Here is a 19992-nt window from a genome sequence, read left to right as displayed (position 1 = left end):
TATACCTAAGGATAATTCCCCTAATACCTTGTTTTCCTGTCTGTTTTCCCCACTAGAGACTATAATCCTATGAGGGAAGGGCAGGGCTGTATCTTGGTCACCCCTGTATTCCCAAGAGCACCATCTCTGGGCTTGGCACATGGTGGGTGCTCAGTGAATATCTATTGAATGAATGAACAAAGAACAGCTTCTGTCTTAGAATCCAGAGCAGCTAAAGCTTGTAGTTGGGAGAACTTTCCTTGATTCAGCTTCAGGGAGCACTTAGTGATGTGGTATGGGCTGACACAGGTATCCAAAAGGCATTGTACCTAGAGGTGCACAGTATCAGCTGTCACTTGCCTCCTTCCTTTCTCCATCATCCTAGCTCCGCCCTAAACCAGGGGACCTTGGCATGTGGTTTAAACTCTCCTGGCTCTGGGGGTAGAGTGACCTGTGCATAAGAGCTGGTTCCATCCCTGCTTAGTGATGTGACCTCAGGTAATCACTTTGTGTAGGCCTAGATTTCCTCATCTGTGAAAATGGTATACTCAGATATAATTCATAATTCATGCCTTTTTTTTTTTTGACAGAGTCTGGCTCTGTTGCCCAGGCTGGAGTGCAGTGGCACAATCTTGGCTCACTGCAATCTCTGCCACCTGGGTTCAAATGATTCTCCTGCCTCAGCCTCCCCAGTAGCTGGGATTACAGGCACACATCACCACACCTAGCTAATTTTCGTATTTTTAGTAGAGATGGGATTTCACCATGTTGGCCAGGCTGGTCTCAAACTCCTGACCTCAAGTGACCCATCTGCCTCAGCCTCTTAAAGTGCTGGGATTATAGGCAGGAGCCACCATGCCTAGCCTAAATTCATGCTTTTTGAAAGATTAAGTGAGATATTTTGTAAGAGCATATGTGAAGGTACTAGCTCAGTGCCACACATTATAGGCACTTGTCATATAGTTCACTTTTTCCTATCCCTTCAGGCTTTTGGGATTTATCTGGTATCCTCACTCTTCTTGATCTCTAGCATTTGGGACAAAGATTTGGTCCCTGGGAGATTTACCCTGTTGACCAGGAGCCACTCACATCTCTGGAGGATGGGTGAAGGTGGTATAAGCCATGTTAATAACCAGCTTTAGGGGTAGGAGTAGGAGCCTCTGTGAGCCTATTCTGGCTCGGGACGCTGCCTTTTTTTTTTTTTTTTGAGACAGAGTCTTGCTCTGTTGCCCAGGCTAGAGTGTGGTGGCATGATCTCGGCTCACTGCAGCCTCAATCTTTCAGGCTCAAGCAATCCTCCCACCTCAGCCTCCTGAGTAAGTGGGACTACAGGAGAATGCTACCATGCCTGGCTAAATTTTTTTTGTATTTTTGGTAGAGATGGGGTTTCACCATATCTACCAAAAATACAAAAAAAAATACTGGGGTTTCAAGACCAGGCTGGTCTCGAACTTCTGGGCTCAAGTGATCTGCTCGCCTTGACCTCCCAAAGTGCTGGGATTACAGGCGTGCACCACCGCACCCCGCCGAGGCAGCTCATTTAAAAAAGAAAGAAAGAAAGAAAGAAAGAAAGAAAGGAAAATGAGTAGAAATTATAGACTCAATTAGGGTTGCCAGATTTAGCAAATAAAAAATACAGGATACCCAGTAAAATTTGAATTTCAGGTAAACAATGGGTAATTTTTAGTATATTTGAGATGTACTTTCACTAAAAATGATTTGTTTATCTGAAATTCAAATTTAACTGGTTATCCTGTATGTTATTTGGCAACCCTAGGCCAAACTTATACTCTTAGATTTTATTTATTTTTTTCTTTTTTTAGCAGGCAAGAACCATACTCTTAGATTTATTTATTTTTTGAGATAGAGTCTTGCTCTGTCATCCAGGCTGGAGTGCAGTGGCTCAATCATGGCTCATTGCAGCCTCAACCTCCCGGGCTCAGGTGATCCTCCCACCTCAGCCTCCAGAGTAGCTGGGACTACAGGCACGTGCCACCATGCCCAGCTTATTTATTTATTACTATTATTTTTTGAGATGGAGTGTAGCTCTGTTGCCCAGGCTGGATTGCAGTGGCACGATCTTGGCTCATTGCAACCTCTGCCTCCCAGGTTCAAGCGATTCTCCTGCCTCAGCCTCCTGAGTAGCTGGGACTACAGGTGGCTAATTTTTGTGTTTTTTAATAGAGTCAGAGTTTTGCCATTTTGGCTAGGCTGGTCTCGGACTCCTGATCTCAAGTGATCTGCCTGCCTTGGCCTCCCAAAGTGCTGGGATTACAGGTGTGAGCCACTGTGCCTGGCCCAGCTAATTTAATTTTTCTTTTCTTTTTTTTTTTCTGGAGTCTTGCTTTGTCGCCCAGGCTGGAGTGCAGTGGTGCGATAGCTCACTGCAAACTCCACCTCCCGGGTTCGAGAGATTCTCCTGCCTTAGCCTCCTGAGTAGCTGGGATTACAGGCGTGCACTACCGTGTCTGGCTAATTTTTATATTTTTAATACAGATGGGGTTTCACCATGTTGGTCAGGCTGGTCTCGAACTCCTGACTTCATGATCCATCCCCCTCGACCTCCCAAAGTGTTAGGATTACAGGCATGAGCCACTGTGCCCAGCCGCTAATTTATTTTTTGTACAGACAGAGTTTCTCCATGTTGCCCAGGCTGATCTGGAACTCCTGGGCGCAAGTGAACCATCTGCCTCGGCCTCCAAAGTGCTGGGATTACAGGCCGGGTGCGGTGGTTCACGCCTGTAATTCCAGCACTTTGGGAGGCCAAGACAGGTGGATCAGCTGAGGTCCGGAGTTCATGACCAGCCTGGCCAACAAGGTGACACCCTGTCTCTACTAAAAATACAAAAATAAGCCACGTGTGGTGGCGCATGCCTGTAGTCCCCACTACTTGAGAGGCTGAGGCAGGAGAATCACTTGAACCCGGGAGGCGGAGGTCGCAGTGAGCCGAGATCACACCACTGCACTCCAGCCTGGGTGACAGAGTGAGGCTGTGTCTCAAAACAAACAAACAAACAAAACAAAACAAAACAAAAAAACAAAACAAAAACAAAAACAAACAAAAAACCCGAAGTGTGGGGACTATAGGCGTGAGCCACTGCACACGGCCACTCTCAAGATTTAATCTCAATGAGTGAAGTGGTCTGTCCAGGCCCCCTGACTGTAGGAAGCAGCACAGCTAGGATTTGAACCTGAGTCGGCCTGACTGCAGGTATCCAGCTCCTCTCCTTTACAAACAGCACACACACTTGGTCTATGTGATCACTCTGCCTTGGTGGCCCTTTCTTGTGCCCAAGTCCTGTATTCCTTGAGGAGATCCGGGTAGGACCCAAGGTGGGCTGAAATAAGGGCTCAGGAAGTGCGCCTGAAATGTGCTCCCTTCAACTGAAAATACGAAGCCACTATGTGCCGGGTACTATTCTAGGATATGGGGATACAGGAGTGGGGAAAAGAGATTAAATAATCCTCCTTTGGTGAGAGTACCTTCTCGTTGTCGGGAGATAAGATAGTGAACAAAATAAACAAGTAACACATATAGCAAGTCAGATGATGACAAAAACTAAAGAAAAGTAGATAAGGATTGGTACCACCAGGGGTAGGGGATTGCAGTTTAAAAGAGGTATGGCCACACATCCACCAGAATGGCATAAATGAAACAGACAGACAATGACATGTGCTGGCAAGATGTGGCGCAATGGGAACTCTCGTGCACTGCTGGTGGGGTTACCGTTGATTTCCCATCATAGAAAACTGTTTGGCAATATCTTCTGTAGCTGAACCTACGCTTAGACTATGACCCAGCAATCCATTCCTAGGTATACAACTAAAAACTGTGTAGATATACTCATCAAAAGACACACTACAATGTTCTTAGCAGCACGATGCTTAGTAGCTGGCAATAACCCAAATGTCCATCAAAAATAGAACTGATAACTAATCATAGTCTTTCATACTGTGGGAAATTATACAGCACTGAGAATGAATGAAAGAACTAATGCTGATGCAACTGTGTGGATGAATCTCAACCATATAATGTTGAGCGGAAGGAGACAGACATCAAGGATAACATGTGTCCATTTATCTAAAGTTCAAAAGCAAAGACATCTCTCTAAGGGTTGAGAAATTAGAATAGTATTTAGCCAGGGTCAGGGAGAGTGCTATCGATGGAAAGGGGTGCACAAGAGGGGCTTCTGGGGTGCTGATCACGTTCTGCTTCTTGACTTGGGGGCCGGCTACAATGGTGTGTTCACTATGTGAAAATGTATCAAGTTAGTTCCTTATGATGTAGGGACTTCCTACATGTATGTTTAACAAAAATAGGGAGATCCGGCCTCACTGAGAAGGTTCTCATCTTGCAGGAGCCAGAGATAAGGAAGAGACCAACAAGAAGGAGCTATATGAGAGCAACAAGCATTTCCTGGGGCCCTACAACCCTGTGAGCCCGTGCCAGAACATTCTGCGGGTGATCGAGGTGACTGCCTGGTGCCCATCCAGGAGCGGAGGGTGGGGGGTGAGGAGGGGCAGTGCCACCTAGCCCCAAAGCTTTCTTCCCTTCCAGCTTTCCAGGCTTTGCAGGACGCCTTCCCAGCCACCCACGCCTGTCCTGAGTGCCCTCCTCCTCCAGTCTGTGCCACAGTGCATGGACTTCCTTCTCCCTTATGCATGTCACCCTGTGCTGAGTGCAGGGACATGTTGCTCTTACTTTTGTAGCTCCTCCCCTAAAGGTTCAACACTTATGTGTTAACTGAATATTCCTGGCCCTCCCTGCTGACCTCTGCATGTGGGCGTCAGGCAGTGTTTGTGCCTCTGTGCACAAAGCTCGAAGCTCAAAGCTCGGGCTACCCATCAGTGTGTCATGATCTCAGCACCTTTGTTTCAGGAATTTGGAGACTTCCTGGGGCCCCAGCAGATAAAGGACCTGCTGCTGGCCGCCCTGGAAGGGCTGAAAGGCAGCTCAGAGGCTCCAGGGAAGGACTCCAGGGAGATGATGCAGCTGGCCTCGGAGGTCATGCTCAGCTCGGTGCTGGAGTGGTACCGCCACAGGGCGCTGGAGGTGGTAAGGCCTCCTGGGGGCAGGGACTGAACTGTCACTGGGGCTCGGGAACTCCCCCCATGGCCTGCTTATCACTGGCCGGCCAGACAGTGGGCAGGGTGGGGTATACCTGAACCCCCTAAGCCATGGGGCAGGGAAGGGGTGCTGGTGGCTGAGTTCTAGGTGCTCCCACCTTGAAGGTTTTCTCTTACCACCCCTGAAGGAGCTCAACTGACTTGGTGGTGGGTAGAGGTGGGTTTGGCGGTGGAAGCAGGTGTAGGGAGCATAGTAAAGAGAAACTGGCTCACTCCCAGGGAGGGGCAGGCGCTCTGCTTGCCTCTTCCTCTCTCTCTCCTTTGGGCCTTCTCCCCTGTCCTCTAGCCTGTCACCCCCTTCCCTCTCCTTCCACCTTCCTGCTGCCCCCGTGCTTCCCTTGGCAGTCCCCTTGCTCATGGCTGCCCTGGCTGTGCCCCAGATCCCAGAAATCATGCAAGGCATCTACATGCAGCTGAGCCACATCCAGGAGCCTCGGGCCCGCCAGGTGGCCCTGCTGCCCGTCTCCCTCCTGGCTAGCTCCTTCATGACCGAGGTTGTGGTGGCCCTGCTCATGTGCCCCCTCCCACTGAACAGGTACCAAGTGAAGGGGTTCCCAGCCACTGCATCTTACAGGGTTCAAGCAGCCCCCACCCCAAGTTGGGGACCCCCTTCTGCCCAGATAAGCCCCTCGCCCTCCCAGATGGCCCCCCTTCTGTGATCTGGGGTGTTTATGACAACCATTAAGCACTTCCTGAGCACTGCTGCTGTCAGCGCTGAGCATTACAATAGTCTCTAATTCTCACAACAATCCCATTCTGCAGATGAAGAAACCGAGGCTTAGGGAAGTTTCTTGCCTTAGGTACTCACTGAGCAAGCAATAGAACGGAGGACCTAAACTCAGGTCTAACTAACCACCAGCCCAGAGCTCTTTAACAATGCCATTGAAAGGAGGTCTGCGTGTCCGTCCTGACTCTGCCTCCAGCTGCTGTGTGGGTCTTGGGTAGCCCATTTGTCCTCTCTTTCCCCCTTAGGCAAAAGAAGGAAATGATCCCTGCAATCCCACCCCAGGTGGGTGGTCATGACAGTAATGCAGCCAGCGGTGCTGAGTGCCTGCTCAGGCCTGGGCCCGTGCGGAAGGGTGCTCCAAGCTCACTGTCTTCAGGGAGCTCGTGATCTGATGGGCAGAGGGGACTGTGGTCAGATGGTGAGCTCGTGGGCAGGAGAGGTCAGTCTGGCCTCAGCCTCCCACCCAGGAAATGCTCCCATGCTTTCTTTGAATGAGTAAAACAAGGCAGTGAGTGATCCACACCTTCGGGTGGTTGTTTGAGAGCCAAAGAACTGTGCAGAGCTGTGCAAATGGGGTGTGCTCCAATAAGGGCAGTTGATGTCATTCATAGGAACCAAGAAGATCAGTCAGGATGGTGAGGGCCCAGCTGGCACATCCCAGTCTCCCACTTGGAAGAATTAAACCCTTTCTGGCTGTATTCCCCACCAGGGTTTTTTTTTTTCTTGGGTCCACTAAACAGTCAGACTCACAAGACTACTGGGGGCCTCACCTGACATCCGTCACACAGGATACAGGACAGGGCAGTGTCAGGAGCTCCTCCTTGCGGGGGTCCTTGCAGCAGCCCCCACAGCAGGCCAGGCAGAGGCACCCAGGGCACAACATTTAAGGACATAGTCTCGGGTGCCAAATCTGCACTTGTGTGAGCCTGAGAATGAGGGCTTCCTTAAAGTTGGCACCCTGGATGTCTCACTTTCCTTATCCTAGTCTTGGCCCTGAGTCTAGGAGCTGGTCTCTTGGGCCTCTCAGGTGAAAGTTCAGGCGTGACGAAAGGAGACCTATAGAGTGGATATAGGAGCTGCCCTGGCTTAAATGGCACAGGCCTCACAGAGACCAGTATCTTTTACATCTTGGCTTTGCTTCCAGGGTCCCCACAGGGACAAACCAAGTTACAAGGGTCACTGCATCCTGGGAAGCTCAATGCTATAGTGTCCCCATCAGTTCTTATAGTTAATTTATAGTTCCTCCCTGTCCAGATGCAATTTACCAGTGGAGTCATTATTACCATAAGTAATGTTGCCTAGCAACATAGTTGACATACTGTATCAGGTTGCCAGGGGAACAGAGCTAGAAAGTGAATGGAGGGTTGAAACCCTCTTGTAGAAGGGGAAAGGTTTTTGTTAACCCTTTAGTACACTGGCCTGCCAGTGCTTTCAACACCCCATGATAGGAGTTTGGTTGGGTGCAGATGCTTTTCCTTGCCTGGTGTACTGCCTTTTAAGGGATGGGAACAGAGGCTCCCTGATATTACGTGACAAGTGCAGGATCCTAGCCCCAGGCTGCTCAACTGCCTCCACTCTTGCTCCTTGGTTAGAGGAATGAGCACAGGCTTTGAAGACATCAGACCTGGCCATATCTGGACTCTGCAGCTCATTAGCTGTGTAATCTTGGACTGGTAATTTCACCTTTCTGAGCCTCAATTCCTCATTTGTAAAATGGGAATAACAACACTCACCTTAGGGTTATTGTGAGAATTCAGTGATCTTGAGTGTCTTGAATTCTTGTTCATGTCTGTATTCCCCAGATTTGCCTAGGGCCTGGTGTACAGTAAATGCTCAGCTAATATCTGCCGAAGTAATACATTGCATGTAAAACGTAAAACATTTGGCATGATACCTGGGAAATAGGGTTTCTTTCTTTCTTTTTTTTTTTTTTTGAAGATGGAGTTTCGCTTTTGTCTCCCAGGCTGGAGTGCACTGCTGGCGTGATCTTGGTTCACTGCAACCTCTGCCTCCCGGGTTCAAGCGATTCTCCTGCCTCAGCCTCCTGAGTAGCTGTGATTACAGGCATGCACCACCATGCCCAGCTAATTTTTTTTGTATTATTGGTAGAGACGGGGTTTCACCATATTGGCCAGGCTGGTCTCGAACTCCTGACCTCAGGTGATCCACCCACTTTGGCCTCCCAAAGTGCTGGGATTACAGGTGTGAGCCACCATGCCCACCAAGGAAATAGGGTTTCTTGTCCTTCTAGCCCCTGACTCTTTGGGAGTGTTTTCTGGACTATTCCTTGCAGGTGTGCCCATGGATGCCATTTCATTGGCATCTTACCTTCCCCCTCCCAAAACCATTTGGAGGCTGGGTGAGCCCCAGTGCCTTGGCCACCACTAATTGCCCACATCCCTGACCTCTCAGCAATGGAGCAGAGATGTGGAGGCAGCTGATACTGTGTAAGCCCAGCTGTGATGTCCGAGACCTCCTGGATCTGCTCCTGGGCAGCCTGAAGGAGAAGCCCGTCACCAAGGAGGGCCGGGCTTCCATTGTGCCCCTGGCGGTGAGCACCCAGTCAGCCAGCCCCTATTGCTGCCTGTCCTGCCCTTCCTCTCTCCTTCCCTCCTGCTGAGCTAAGCACACCCGGCCTCGAGTACCGCACTCTGCCAGTAACTAGTTGTGTGGTCTTGGGCAGGTCTCTGGCTCTGGCTCTTGTCTATGGTTCACTGGACAATAACAGTAGTGTTGTCTATGGTGACAACAGCAGCCTGGGATATGGGAAAAAGAATGACTTGGAGTCACAGACAGTCTAAATCCTGGTTCTGGCCAGGCATGGTGGCACATGCCTATAATCCCAGCACTTTGGGAGACGGAGGCAGAGGATCACTTGAGGCTAGGAGTTTGAGGCCAGCCTGGGCACTATAGCAAGACCTCTTCTCTATTTTTTTAAAAAAATCCTACATTACCATTTTGTGGCCTAGGTAAGTCACTTCCACCTCTATGAGGCTCAGTTTCTACATATGTGAATAGAAATAATATCTTTCTCATATGGCGGCTGTGAAGATTATATGAGATAACACATTCATTCATTTAGGTGACACAAAATGTTTAAACACTTCTTGCTGCCACACTCCAAGCTTGACCCTGGGAACACAGAGGGAAAGGCAGCTCTGACTCAGGAAGCTGGCTGGGCTGAAGAGACGGATTTGTCTCTGTCTCTATCACCACCCTGGTCCATGCCAGTTGGTCCATACCCCTGGTCCATACCCCTGCCCACCTTCCTGATTCTGCTCCTGCCCCTCCAATCTGTACTGCAGCCAAAAAGTCTTTGAGAAATGCACATCTCCTCTTCTCAGCCCCCTTGATGGTTTTTCATAGCCCCTGAGAGTGACAGTGCTCCTACCTGTGGCGAAGGCCCTGCATCCCTGGCCGGCCTCCCCACGCTCCATGGTCCTCCTGCTTGCTTTGCTCCAGCCTCACGGGTCTTTGTCAGAACTTCATCCAGCCATGCTATCTTGTCACAGGGCCTTTGCACATGCTGTTTCCTCTACCTAGAATGCTCTCCACCGAGCTAACTTCTACTCATCCTTCAGCTGTCAACTCCAACATCACTTCCTTAGGGAAGCCCTCCCTGATCTCCCTGACCTGGTCAAATCTGTACATAGTATATTTTGCGTCACATACTTTGTATGAAAAGAGTTTACACCAGTTGTCATTTGACAACACCACAGGGGATCCTTTGGTTAATCTGTGAGACACATGAAGACATTGCTGTCCTGCTGCGTTCACCATCATATCCCCAACATCTTGCATACACCTGGCGCATAGTAAGCACTCAGAAATGTTTTTGTTGGGCTGATTTATTTTTTCAATAAGTGTTTAGTGAGCACCTCCTATACTATGTGCCAAGCACACTTATAGGTTCTGGGGATTCAGAAGCGACACATTCTGGTGAAGGGAAGTAAATAAAGGTACAGTAGATGAAGGGGAGGGTAGTATTATCCCATTACAGAGGAGGATGCTCCTGCTTAGAGACATTCCATGTCTCCCCCCAGGTCACCTAGCTAGCAATGGTGGTGCTAGGACTCAAACCCAGCAGATCTTATGCTTCCAAATCCTGCGCTTCACTCCCATATCTCTCTGCCTTTGTCCTCCAGCACTGAGTTCTGTGCCTAAGGCACCAGCACTCCTTCCCTTGCAATTTGGGCATTCATCCTCTTCTACAATTGGTGTATGTTAGTGTATTCTTTAGTCACTCATTTGTGCTTCTTGTCCAGCAAGCATAGTTTAAGCATGGATACAGCCTGAACTCATTCTTATCTTATGGCACTGATAAATCGTTTGAGCAAGATAGAGCCGAAAGCAAAGCCCTGTGGCACATCACTAGAGACTTTTCCCTTACACCACAGACTGTGTTCTTTGGATGTAATCATTAGCTTTGGGCTGCTGGAAAAGTACAAGGGCTTTGAGTCCAAGAGACTTGTCTTAGCTCTGCCACTGCCTCCCTATATAACAGTGGCCAATCACTTCCCCTCTCTAGCCTTGGTGCTTATATCTGTAAAACGGGCTATGATAACTCCTGCATTGTCTATCTTACCTGTTGAGAAAGGGGAGATAGTCTATGTGGAAGAACTTCTTAAGCTGTAAAGTGCAAATTAACTGCCATTTATTGTTCTCATCCAGCCCATGTTAGGTCACTTTTCTCCAAGGGAACATGTCAGGGGTTCTTTCACTTTGCAATTAAATGCTTTCCTCTTGGCCCAGATGCATGGAGTCTTTTTTTCTCTCTCTCTTTTTTTTTTTTTGAGACTGAGTCTTGCTCTATCACCCAGGTTGTTGGAGTGCAGTGGCATGCTCTTGGTTCACCACAACCCCTCCACCTCCCGGGTTGCAGTGATTCTCATGCCTCAGCTTCCCGAGCAGCTGGGACTACAGGCACCCGCCACCACACCTGGCTAATTTTTGTATTTTTAGTAGAGACGGGGTTTCCCCATGTTGGCCAGGCTGGTCTCAAACTCCTGCCTGACCTCAAGTGATCTGCCCACCTTGGCCTCCCAAAGTGCTGGGATTACAGGCATGAACCACTGTGCCTGGCCTGCATGGAGTCCTAATGGCACAGCTCAAACCGTTTATGTATAAAGCATGCTTACCTTCGCCCTCTCATTCAGGCTCTAACACTCCTGTGGGGCTGGCCGGATGATGATCAGTGACTCCACTTTTCAGAGATCTGAGGCCCAGAGGCGCCAGGGAGTGGTAGAGCCAGAATGAGCCATGAGTCTTGTGACACCAGCCCATCACCCACTCCCCACCCCCTAGTATTGCCCTTCTGCCAGTTAGAGAGGACTTGGTGGGCCAAGTATGAGGGTGGGCCCAGGCCAGGTCCAGAGCTGGATTGGCAGGTGGAGAAGTTGCCCCAGGTCACCAGCCCTTGGGGGCAGAGCTGGCACTTGAGCCATGCTCTTGCTCAAGGCTGGTGTTGTTTCTCTTGGCTGCTGGCCTCATGGGGATGGGAGTGAGGACAGCCTAGTTTAATGGTCCAGGGTGAAGAGGCCAGCCTGGTGCCCCTTACATTCTGTGTGCCTGTGTTGTGAATGAGGAAGAGGCACAGCATGCTATAGTTGGTATCAGAAAACCTGGGTTCAAGTTCCAGCTCTGCCCCCAAGGGGCTGGTGACCTTGAGCTAGCAGCTTCACCCCTCTGAGTCCACCTCCTCATCTGCAAAATGAGATCAAGACTCTTTACCTCTCAAGAGGTAGAAGGGATTCTTCCACCATGATTCTTCCAAGGTTGCATAAACATCAAAGCCCTGGACCAAAACTAAGGGGTGGATTGTTGTCCTTGCTCTGGGACAGGGCCTCTGGCCAGAGAGCCAGAGGTCTGGGGCTGGGGGGTGGGGAATCCCAGCTTCCCCAGGCTGGGCCAGAGGACAGCAAAGACCCAGATCCTACCTCCCAGAGAGGCAGTCCAGGCCCCAGCCAGGAGTGCTGGGAAGATGGGCCACGACATCCCAGCAGCCTCCCCTCTGCCCCATAGGCAGCCAGCGGCCTGTGCGAGCTCCTGTCCGTCAACAGCTGCATGGGCCATGTGAGGCGCATCTACCCCCAGCTGCTCCTGGCCCTGCTCATTCAGGTCCATTACCACATCGGCCTCAACCTGCCTGGCTGCGTGGATCCTCCCAAGGACACCAAGAAGGGTGCACAGCCCTCTCCCTTCATACCTGTGCGGTATGCTCTGCCGTCTCTCTTGACCCTGCTGTCCCCGGTGGTGGGAAGGGCCATCCAGTCAGAGCCTCCAAAAGTCTCCAGGGCAATCAATCAATAGAAATTAGCTTTGGAACTAGAAGAGAAAACAGAAGCACAATTTTATTAGAGCCAATAATTCATTCAACAACTGTTTTTGAGCACCTGCTCTGTGCATTACACACTGTGTTTAGTCTAGATCACAGGAAAGAATCAGCTTTCCCCAAGGAGTTCACTCTTTACTTTTTCTTCCTTCCTCCCTAGAGGTATTATTTGTATTAAGTTTGTATCCAAGTCCCAAATACTTTATTTTTAATTATTAATTGGAGTAGATAATATAGGCACATGGGTAAAATACTCAAAAGACATTAAAAGGAAGCTTCCTTCCGTGTCCTTACCCCAGTTATGTTCCCAAAGACAACCAAGTTCTTCATGCCCTCCCAGAGGAGGATTATTCAGGGATAAACACATTTGCTTATATTCTGTATTTTTACACCAATGACAGCACCTCACACTGCTACACATTTTTTGCCTTCATTACATTCTATATCTTAGAGACCATTGTATTGTAGAGCTGTCTCCTTATGTATTTATTTATTTATTTATTTGAGATGGAGTCTCGCTCTGTCGCCCAGGCTGGAGTGCAGTGGCGCAATCTCAGCTCACTGCAACCTCCGTCTCCTGGGTTCAAACAATTCTCCTACCTCAGCCTCCCGAGTAGCTGGGATTACCAGCGTCTGCCACCATGCCCAGTTAATTGTTTGCATTTTTAGTAGAGATGGGGTTTCACCACGTTGGCCAGGCTGGTCTTGAACTCCTGACCTCAGGCTATCCACCCGCCTCAGCCTCCCAAAATGTTGGGATTATAGGCGTGAGCCACTGCACCCGGCCGAGCTGTCTCTTTATTTTTAACAGCTGCATAGTATCTCTATGTATAGGATCCCAGTGCACCATAATGTATTTAACCAGGCTTCTCTGGATTTCAGGGCTTTCCAGCCATTGGCAGTTACAAGGCTGCAGTGAGTTTGCTTGTTTATATGTCTTTATGGTTACATGTGATTTTATATGTAGGACAATTCCTGAAAGTAGAATGGGCACATCAAAGGGCTTCTGCATTACATGTTAAGGTGATAGAAAAAGCTCCTGACCATTGCATGATAAAGGATAAAATGGAGTGACTCCTAAAACATCCAGTTTGCCAAATTGCCTCCCACAGAGAGCACTGCCACCAGCAGTGTATGAGTATCTATTTCCCTAAACCCTCGCCAACACAATGTGTTATAAAACATTTTTATCTTTGCCAATATTAGAGTTAAAAAATTGGAATTTTGCTGTAGTTTTAGTATGCGTTTCTCTTATGAATGACATTGGGTTTGCTTTTTTTCTTTCTTTCTTTTTTTTTTTTTTTTTTGAGACAGGGTCTCACTCTGTTGCCCAGGCTGGAGTGCAGTGGTGCAAACATGGCTCACTGCAGCCTTGACCTCCCAGACTCAAGCAATCCTCTCTCTTGAGCCTGACTTCATCGCTTGAAGTCAGGAGTGCAAGACCAGCCTGGCCAATATGGTGAAACCCCGTCTCTACTAAAAATACAAAAATTAGCCAGGTGTGGTGGTGGGTGCCTATAATCCCAGGTTCTCAGGAGGCTGAGGCAGGATAATTGCTTGAACCTGGGAGGCAGAGGTTACAGTGAGCCAAGATTGCGCCGCTGCACTCCAGCCTGGGCGTCACAGCGAGGCTCCGTCTCAAAAAAAAAAAAAAAAGAAATTTTTTTTTTTTTTTTGTTAGAGATGGAAGTGTTGCCATGTTGCCCAGGCTGGTCTCGAACTCCTAGGCTCAAGTGATCCTCCAACCTTGGCCTCCCAAAGTGCTAGGATTATAGGTGTAAGCCGCCATGTCCAGGCCAGAAATGTTTTTTATGTAGCCAAGTTTATCAGTTTTTTCTTCTGTGACTCCTATTGTTATGATAGGAGTGTGCCTAACACTTTCTGTGTTATGCACAGAAAGGTGCATTTAGAGAGGCAGAGGGCAAACAGTTGTGTAGTGGGCTTGAGTCTGAAGGTCTTGGATTCAAATCGTGGCTTCATCACCTAAAATGTTGTATTTTGGGTAAATGAATTTTACCTCTTGGCGGTTGGTTTCCTTGCCTGTGAAATGGATAAATGATTCCTGCCCCATAGGTGTGCTGTGAGGACCAGATAGGGTCGCATCCCAGCAAGACACCATTTGCCCGCAGTGCGGCCAGTTCCCATTCCCCTCCTGCTCATGCTCGTAGGTGCCGCCCTGAGAGCATTGCCCAGAAGGCTAACGGGCTCTGGGGAAAACACAAGGGGAAAAAAAGGAGGCTCTGGAAGGGGAGGAGGAACACATATGGGAAAAAATTCTTGACCTTGGAGTGATGAAAGGTATGACCTGCCAATGCAGAGGGCATGGCTCAACTGAGGACATCAAGGAGAAGCTGGAGGAGTGCCCGAGTATCCACCTCACCTCAGCGTCTCAGAAGCAGCCTGAGAGGCAGAAAAAGCAGAGGCAGGCATGTGCCAGGCTGCAGGGGGGCCAGAAAAGTCATGAGATGTAGTGGTGTAAATGGTGGCCCCCGAAAGACATGTCTGCCCAGAACCCATGATGTGGCCTTATTTGGAAAAAGGGTCTTTGCAGGTATAGTTAAGGATCTCAAGATGAGGTCCTCCTGGATGAACCATGTGGGCACTGAATCCAGCGCCAAGGGGCCTTATAAGGAGAAGAGAGGCCCAGACACAGGGGAGAAGGCTGATGAAGACAGAGAGTGAGTGATGTGGTCACAAGCTAAGGAGTGCTGGAAGCCACCAGAAGCCAGAATAGGCAAGGAAGCATTCTCCCCTGGACTCTTCAGAGGGCTGCGGCCCTGCTGACACCTTGATTTTGGATATCTGGCCTCTAGAACTGCGAAAAAATATGTTTCTGTTGTCTTGAGCCACCCAGGTTGTGGTGATTTGTACAGGAGATGAATCCTCTGGGGTATGGCACCAGAGCAAATTGTCTGTGCTCCAGACTGCAGTGATGAGGTGGAATAGCTCCATGGGGCATCAGCACACAAGGCGGTCACATCCTCCTGAGAGGAGAGGCAGGCTCTGGTAATGAGTGCAACAATTACCCCTGCAAACAGCTTGGGTTTGAAGGAGGAGGAGGGAGTGGCCTGAGAGCTTGTCCTGTGAAGCCCAGTTTCTGTGCCTTCCAGGAAGGTGAAACTTTCAGCAGCCCTGGGCTTTAAAGCAGCTCCAGCTGGGTGCAGTGGCCCACGCCTGTAACCCCAGCACTCTGGGAGGCTGAGGCAGGAGAATCGCTTGAGGCCAGGGATTTGAGACCAGCCTAGGCAACATGGCGAAACCCCATCACTCCAAAAAAATAAAAAATTAGCCAGGTGTGTGGTCCCAGCTACTTGGAAGAATAAGGCAGGAGGGTCGCGTGAGTCCAAGAGATCAAGGCTGCAGTGAACCATGTTCTTGCCACTACACTCCAGCCTGGGTGACAGAGCTAGACCCTATCTCAAAAAAAGAAAGCAACTCCATGTCAGATCAATCATTGGCTCTGGTGTCCCAGTGCAGGGACAGAGAATAAATATTTCAAGGTGTCCCTTGATCTACTTTGCAGAGAAAGCCTTTTAGAAGGGTAAAACTTGCAGAGTGAGTGTTTGGGGACACAAGAGCCACCCCACCACCCACAGCACAGCCCTCCTCCCAAGAGTTTCAACTCTATTTTTTCACGAAGCAGCACGGGCGCCGTTTGGGCTGTTGCAAGTATAATTTTGGGAGTGGGGTGAGAAGGGAGGGAAGTGAGGCCTGGGACCACCTTGGGGTCAGGGTGGGAGGGAGGGGGAGGGGAAACCCAGGGTCACTTTTGTGAAAATATGAAGCCTGATTGAGGGAGTGAGGTGAAATGACAGAGAGGATCAACTACGAATGATGCAGTTCTGAGTTCAGAAGTTCAGAAGTTTTTTTTTTTTTTCCTTTTTTGTTTTTAGACGGAGTCTCACTGTCGCCCAGGCTAGAGTGCAGTGGCACTACCTCAGCTCACTGCAAACTCCGCCTCCCGGGTTCACGCCATTCTCCTGCCTCAGCCTCCGAGTAGTTGGGACTACAGGCGCCCGCCACCACGCCCGGCTAATTTTTTGTATTTTTAGTAGAGACAGGATTTCGCCATGTTAGCCAGGATGGTCTCGATCTCCTGACCTCGTGATCCACCCTCCTCGGCCACCCAAAGTGCTGGGATTACAGGCGTGAGCCACAGCACCTGGCGAATTCAGAAGTTTTGGCCTAAATGCATACTCATCAGGCAGCACAAATGAGGACTGGGAGGACTGGCCAAGCCATGGCTATCTGGAACCTCTAAGTCAGGTCATTCCCTTTTGAGCTCCGGAGCTCAATCTGTGCCCAAGCCAGTTTGTAAGAAGGTGTCCAAAACGATGACCCTGGAGATAGGGACACACAGGGAGGGGAGGGTGGTCCAGTCACCGGAGGAGCATATGCAGGAGGCTCATTCTGTCTTAGGTAAAGGTGCTAGTGTCTGAACTTTAAGAGAATAACCTTTCTTCTCCAAACAAAAACCTGTACGTCTCAGCTTAGCCATTCAGCCAGTACTTGCAAAGGGAAGAGAATGGTGATGGGAGAATAGGACAACACTCTGAGCCTTCCTGTCTTTCTCCCTCCCTTTTGTCTGTAACTCTGAATGCTAGAGGCATTGCCAGTAGGGACTATCATTGATAGCACACATTTCAAAGAATAAGCACAGAGGTTGAATGATTCCAAAATTCTGGCCTCAGGAGAAGCTTTTATTTTCACACTGGATCATTACAAAAGCAAAAACATGAAAATGAAGGGCAAATTTCTGAGGATTACCTAATTACTTAAGTCCTTTCTTTTGAATCATGAGAGCCACCAGCTCTCAGTATCAGCTGAGGTATGTCCACAAAGTGCACCATAAACTCTTTCAGCAAATGTTTATGTTTCTGGAAAACTTTGTTTAAATGTAAGCTTTATTCTATACAGTGTCAGTTTTTATTTTAATAAAAGTGTATATAGGCTGGGTGCTGTGGCTCATGCCTCTAATCCCAGCACTTTGGGAAGCTGAGGCAGGCAGATCACTTGAGATCAGGAGTTCAAGACCAGCCTGGCCAACATGGGGAAACCCCGCCTCTACTAAAAATACAAAAATTAGCCGGGTGTGGTGGCGCATGCCTGTAATCCCAGCTACTCGGGAGGCTGAGGCACGAGAATTGCTTTAACCCAGGAGGCGGAGATTGCAGTGAGCCGAGATCGCACCATTGCACTCCAGCCTGGCGACAAAAAAAAAAAAAAAAGTGTGTGTGTGTGTGTGTGTGTGTGTGTATCTAGAAACCTCTGTCTGATCTCTCTCTCTCTGCCCCCCGTACCCCCCATGTATGAACACGCAGTGCAGTGCCAGGCATACAGTAGGATGTCAGTGCCCTCCCAGGGCTTAGGCTCATTCTGGAGCTTGACAAGCACTGGCCAGAGCCCCAGTCTCATCAGTTGGTAGGTCATAAAAGCTCCCCAAGGGCTGCTGCTGGGCATCCAGTTTGAGAATCACTCCTTAAGTGTCCCGAGTTGGAGAAGGACTCGGCCCACATAGGAGACTGTGAGTGAGCAGAGAGGCTGCCTGCCCAGCCCATGGCTGATGCGGAGTGGAGGGTGAGAGAGAGGCTGGTCCCAGAGGTAAAAGCACAGCCTTCATAGGGAGGTGGACTTTGCTTCTGTTTCCTCTCTTGTTCTAAAAGCTAATGATTATTTGTAAAAAGCCACCCTTTGTGGATACACTGAATACCCCTACCTAAAATGGTGAAGAGAAGTTCGTCGGGTCAGATGGCAGGAGAGGCCGGGGTGGAGGGAGGCTTGGCCTGCTAGGGCCCAGGTAGGCATGAGGTCTTAATTGCCTTGTCTTGGCAGCTGGGTGGTGAAAGTGGTGAAAACCCTGATACTGAGGATGGGCTGCTCTTATGAGACCACGTTTCTGGAGGACCAGGGTGGCTGGGAGCTCATGGAGCAGGTGGAGAGCCACCACCGCGGAGTGGCCCTGCTGGCAAGGTGAGTCCCAGGACCACCTTGGGGTTGGGGTGGGAGGGAGAAAGAGGGGGAACCTCAGGATCTTCAGACGGACTTGGTCTGCATCTCTCCCTGGGCAAGACCCTTTGCTCAGTCTGTCACCTCTTCTCTACAACTGGGAGGGTGCTGTCTTCCTTGGCAGGTAGACAATACAAATGTTAAAGATGGCACTCACTCTTCAGAGGTTCCTGGCAATTGTGGAGCACTTAGACTATCCACAAAGCACCATTCCTTAGTGCATTATGAATTTAGTTCCCATGCCAATACAGAAACGGTGGTATAACCAAGTTGTTGAGGTGTGGCCTTGGAGATGGCCTGACTGCATCTGAATCCCAGCTTACCACTTGCCACCTGTGTGACCTGGGACAAGTTACTTCCCTCTGAGTCTCCACTTTCCTTCAATAGCATGGAAATAATAGTCAGACCCGCCTCTGAGGGTTGGGGTGAGGATTAATTTAAGTACTTTGAACAGGCCAGGCATGGTGGCTCATGCCTGTAATCCCAGTGCTTTGGGTGTTTGAGGCGAGTGGATCATCTGAGGTTAGGAGTTCAAGAACAGCTTGAACCTGCCTTTTAGACACAGTTATCAACAATGCATTTCTGATATTTTGTGTCAGTTCTTTTGTTCTTTCCCATTTCAATGTATAGTACATGATGGTAAGTGTCAGCTGGGTCTGCAGAGGCAACATAGTGAAACCCCATCTCTACCGAAAATACAAAAATTAGCTGGGTGTGGTGGCATGTGCCTGTAGTCCCAGCCACTCGGGAGGCTGAGGCATGAGAATTGCTTGAACCCAGGAGGTGGAGGTTGCTGTGAGCCGAGATGGCACCACGTACTCCAGCCAGAAAAAATGTACTTTGAATAGCCCCTGGCATATGGTAAGAGCTCTACACAGGCTAATTTTTACTATAGTTATAGTCACTGGTGGGGCAGGGGTGATTAACACATATTTTGCACAGAAACATGCCAAGTCTGGAGAGGAATTGTCATGTGCCCAAAGTCACACAGGCAGGACATGGCAGAGGTGGGAAGTGACCTGCTGACCCAGACTAAAGCTCTTCCCCAGGCCATACACAGCTTCCCACGGGGTCAAGAGGGAGCACCTTGATTCCAATGCTGTGACTCCTGCAGGAGAGCCTGCATCTTAGCCCTGTACCCTGAGTGCCCCGGGTGGTGCTTTCCCCAGGGTCTCAGGATACAGTCACATTTGTTGAGCACTTACTATGCTCTAGGCACCATGCAGAGATCTGTCACATGCATGATCCCATTTAATCCTCACCATGACTGATGAAATAGCACTTTTATTTATTTATTTATTTTGAGACAGAGTCTTGCTCTATCGCCCACGCTGGAGTGCAGTGGTGTGATCTCTGCTCATTGCAACCTCTGCCTCCTGGGTTCAAGCGATTCTCCTGCCTCAGCCTCCAGAGTAGCTGGGATCACAGGCATGCACCACCACGCCTGGCTAATTTTTGTGTTTTTAGTAGAGACGGGGTTTCACTGTGTTGGCCAGGCTGGTCTCAAACTCCTGAAATCAGGTGATCTGCCCGCCTTGGCCTCCCAAAGTGTTCGGATTACAGGCGTGAGCCACGTCCCTTGGTGAAATAGCACTGTTATTATCCCAGCATTATACATGAGGAAATGGAAGCCCAGAGAAGTTAAGCATCTTTCCCCAAGTCACACAGCTAGTGCTGGGGCCAGGATTTGAACCCAGCTGTCTCATTCTGCACTCCATGCATGATTGCCAGACTGCACTGGATTCACTGATGGTGGAGCATAATGCAGTGCTCCTCAGACTTGAGTGTGCAACGGAATTAACTGCCAGGCCTGTTAAAACAC

The 19992-nt window shown here is 49.4% G+C and overlaps 1 protein-coding gene across 14 annotated transcripts in view; it reads left to right on the top strand.

Moving 5' to 3' along the window:
- The window catches only part of MROH7 (maestro heat like repeat family member 7), an 80008-nt gene that overhangs the window by 42093 nt on the left and 17923 nt on the right, over positions 1-19992 (top strand). For 11 of the 14 annotated variants that reach the window (XR_010130900.1, XR_010130899.1, XM_055349744.2 and 8 more), the window contains 7 exons: positions 4338-4450; positions 4859-5035; positions 5487-5641; positions 7426-7506; positions 8246-8384; positions 11855-12045; positions 17997-18134. Coding sequence is in view for 12 of the 14 variants with exons in the window: in XM_055349744.2 (XP_055205719.2) it covers positions 4338-4450; positions 4859-5035; positions 5487-5641; positions 7426-7506; positions 8246-8384; positions 11855-12045; positions 17997-18134 (994 nt within the window). In the remaining 2 variants the exon portion in view is untranslated. The remainder of the gene's footprint in view (positions 1-4337; positions 4451-4858; positions 5036-5486; positions 5642-7425; positions 7507-8245; positions 8385-11854; positions 12046-17996; positions 18135-19992) is intronic. The other 3 variants (XM_063698365.1, XM_063698363.1, XM_063698366.1) reach the window with 2 other exon arrangements.

The sequence above is a fragment of the Gorilla gorilla genome, chromosome 1 (assembly GCF_029281585.2).
Source record: "Gorilla gorilla gorilla isolate KB3781 chromosome 1, NHGRI_mGorGor1-v2.1_pri, whole genome shotgun sequence".
Lineage (NCBI taxonomy): Eukaryota > Metazoa > Chordata > Mammalia > Primates > Hominidae > Gorilla > Gorilla gorilla.
This window is presented reverse-complemented; position numbering and strand designations above follow the sequence as displayed.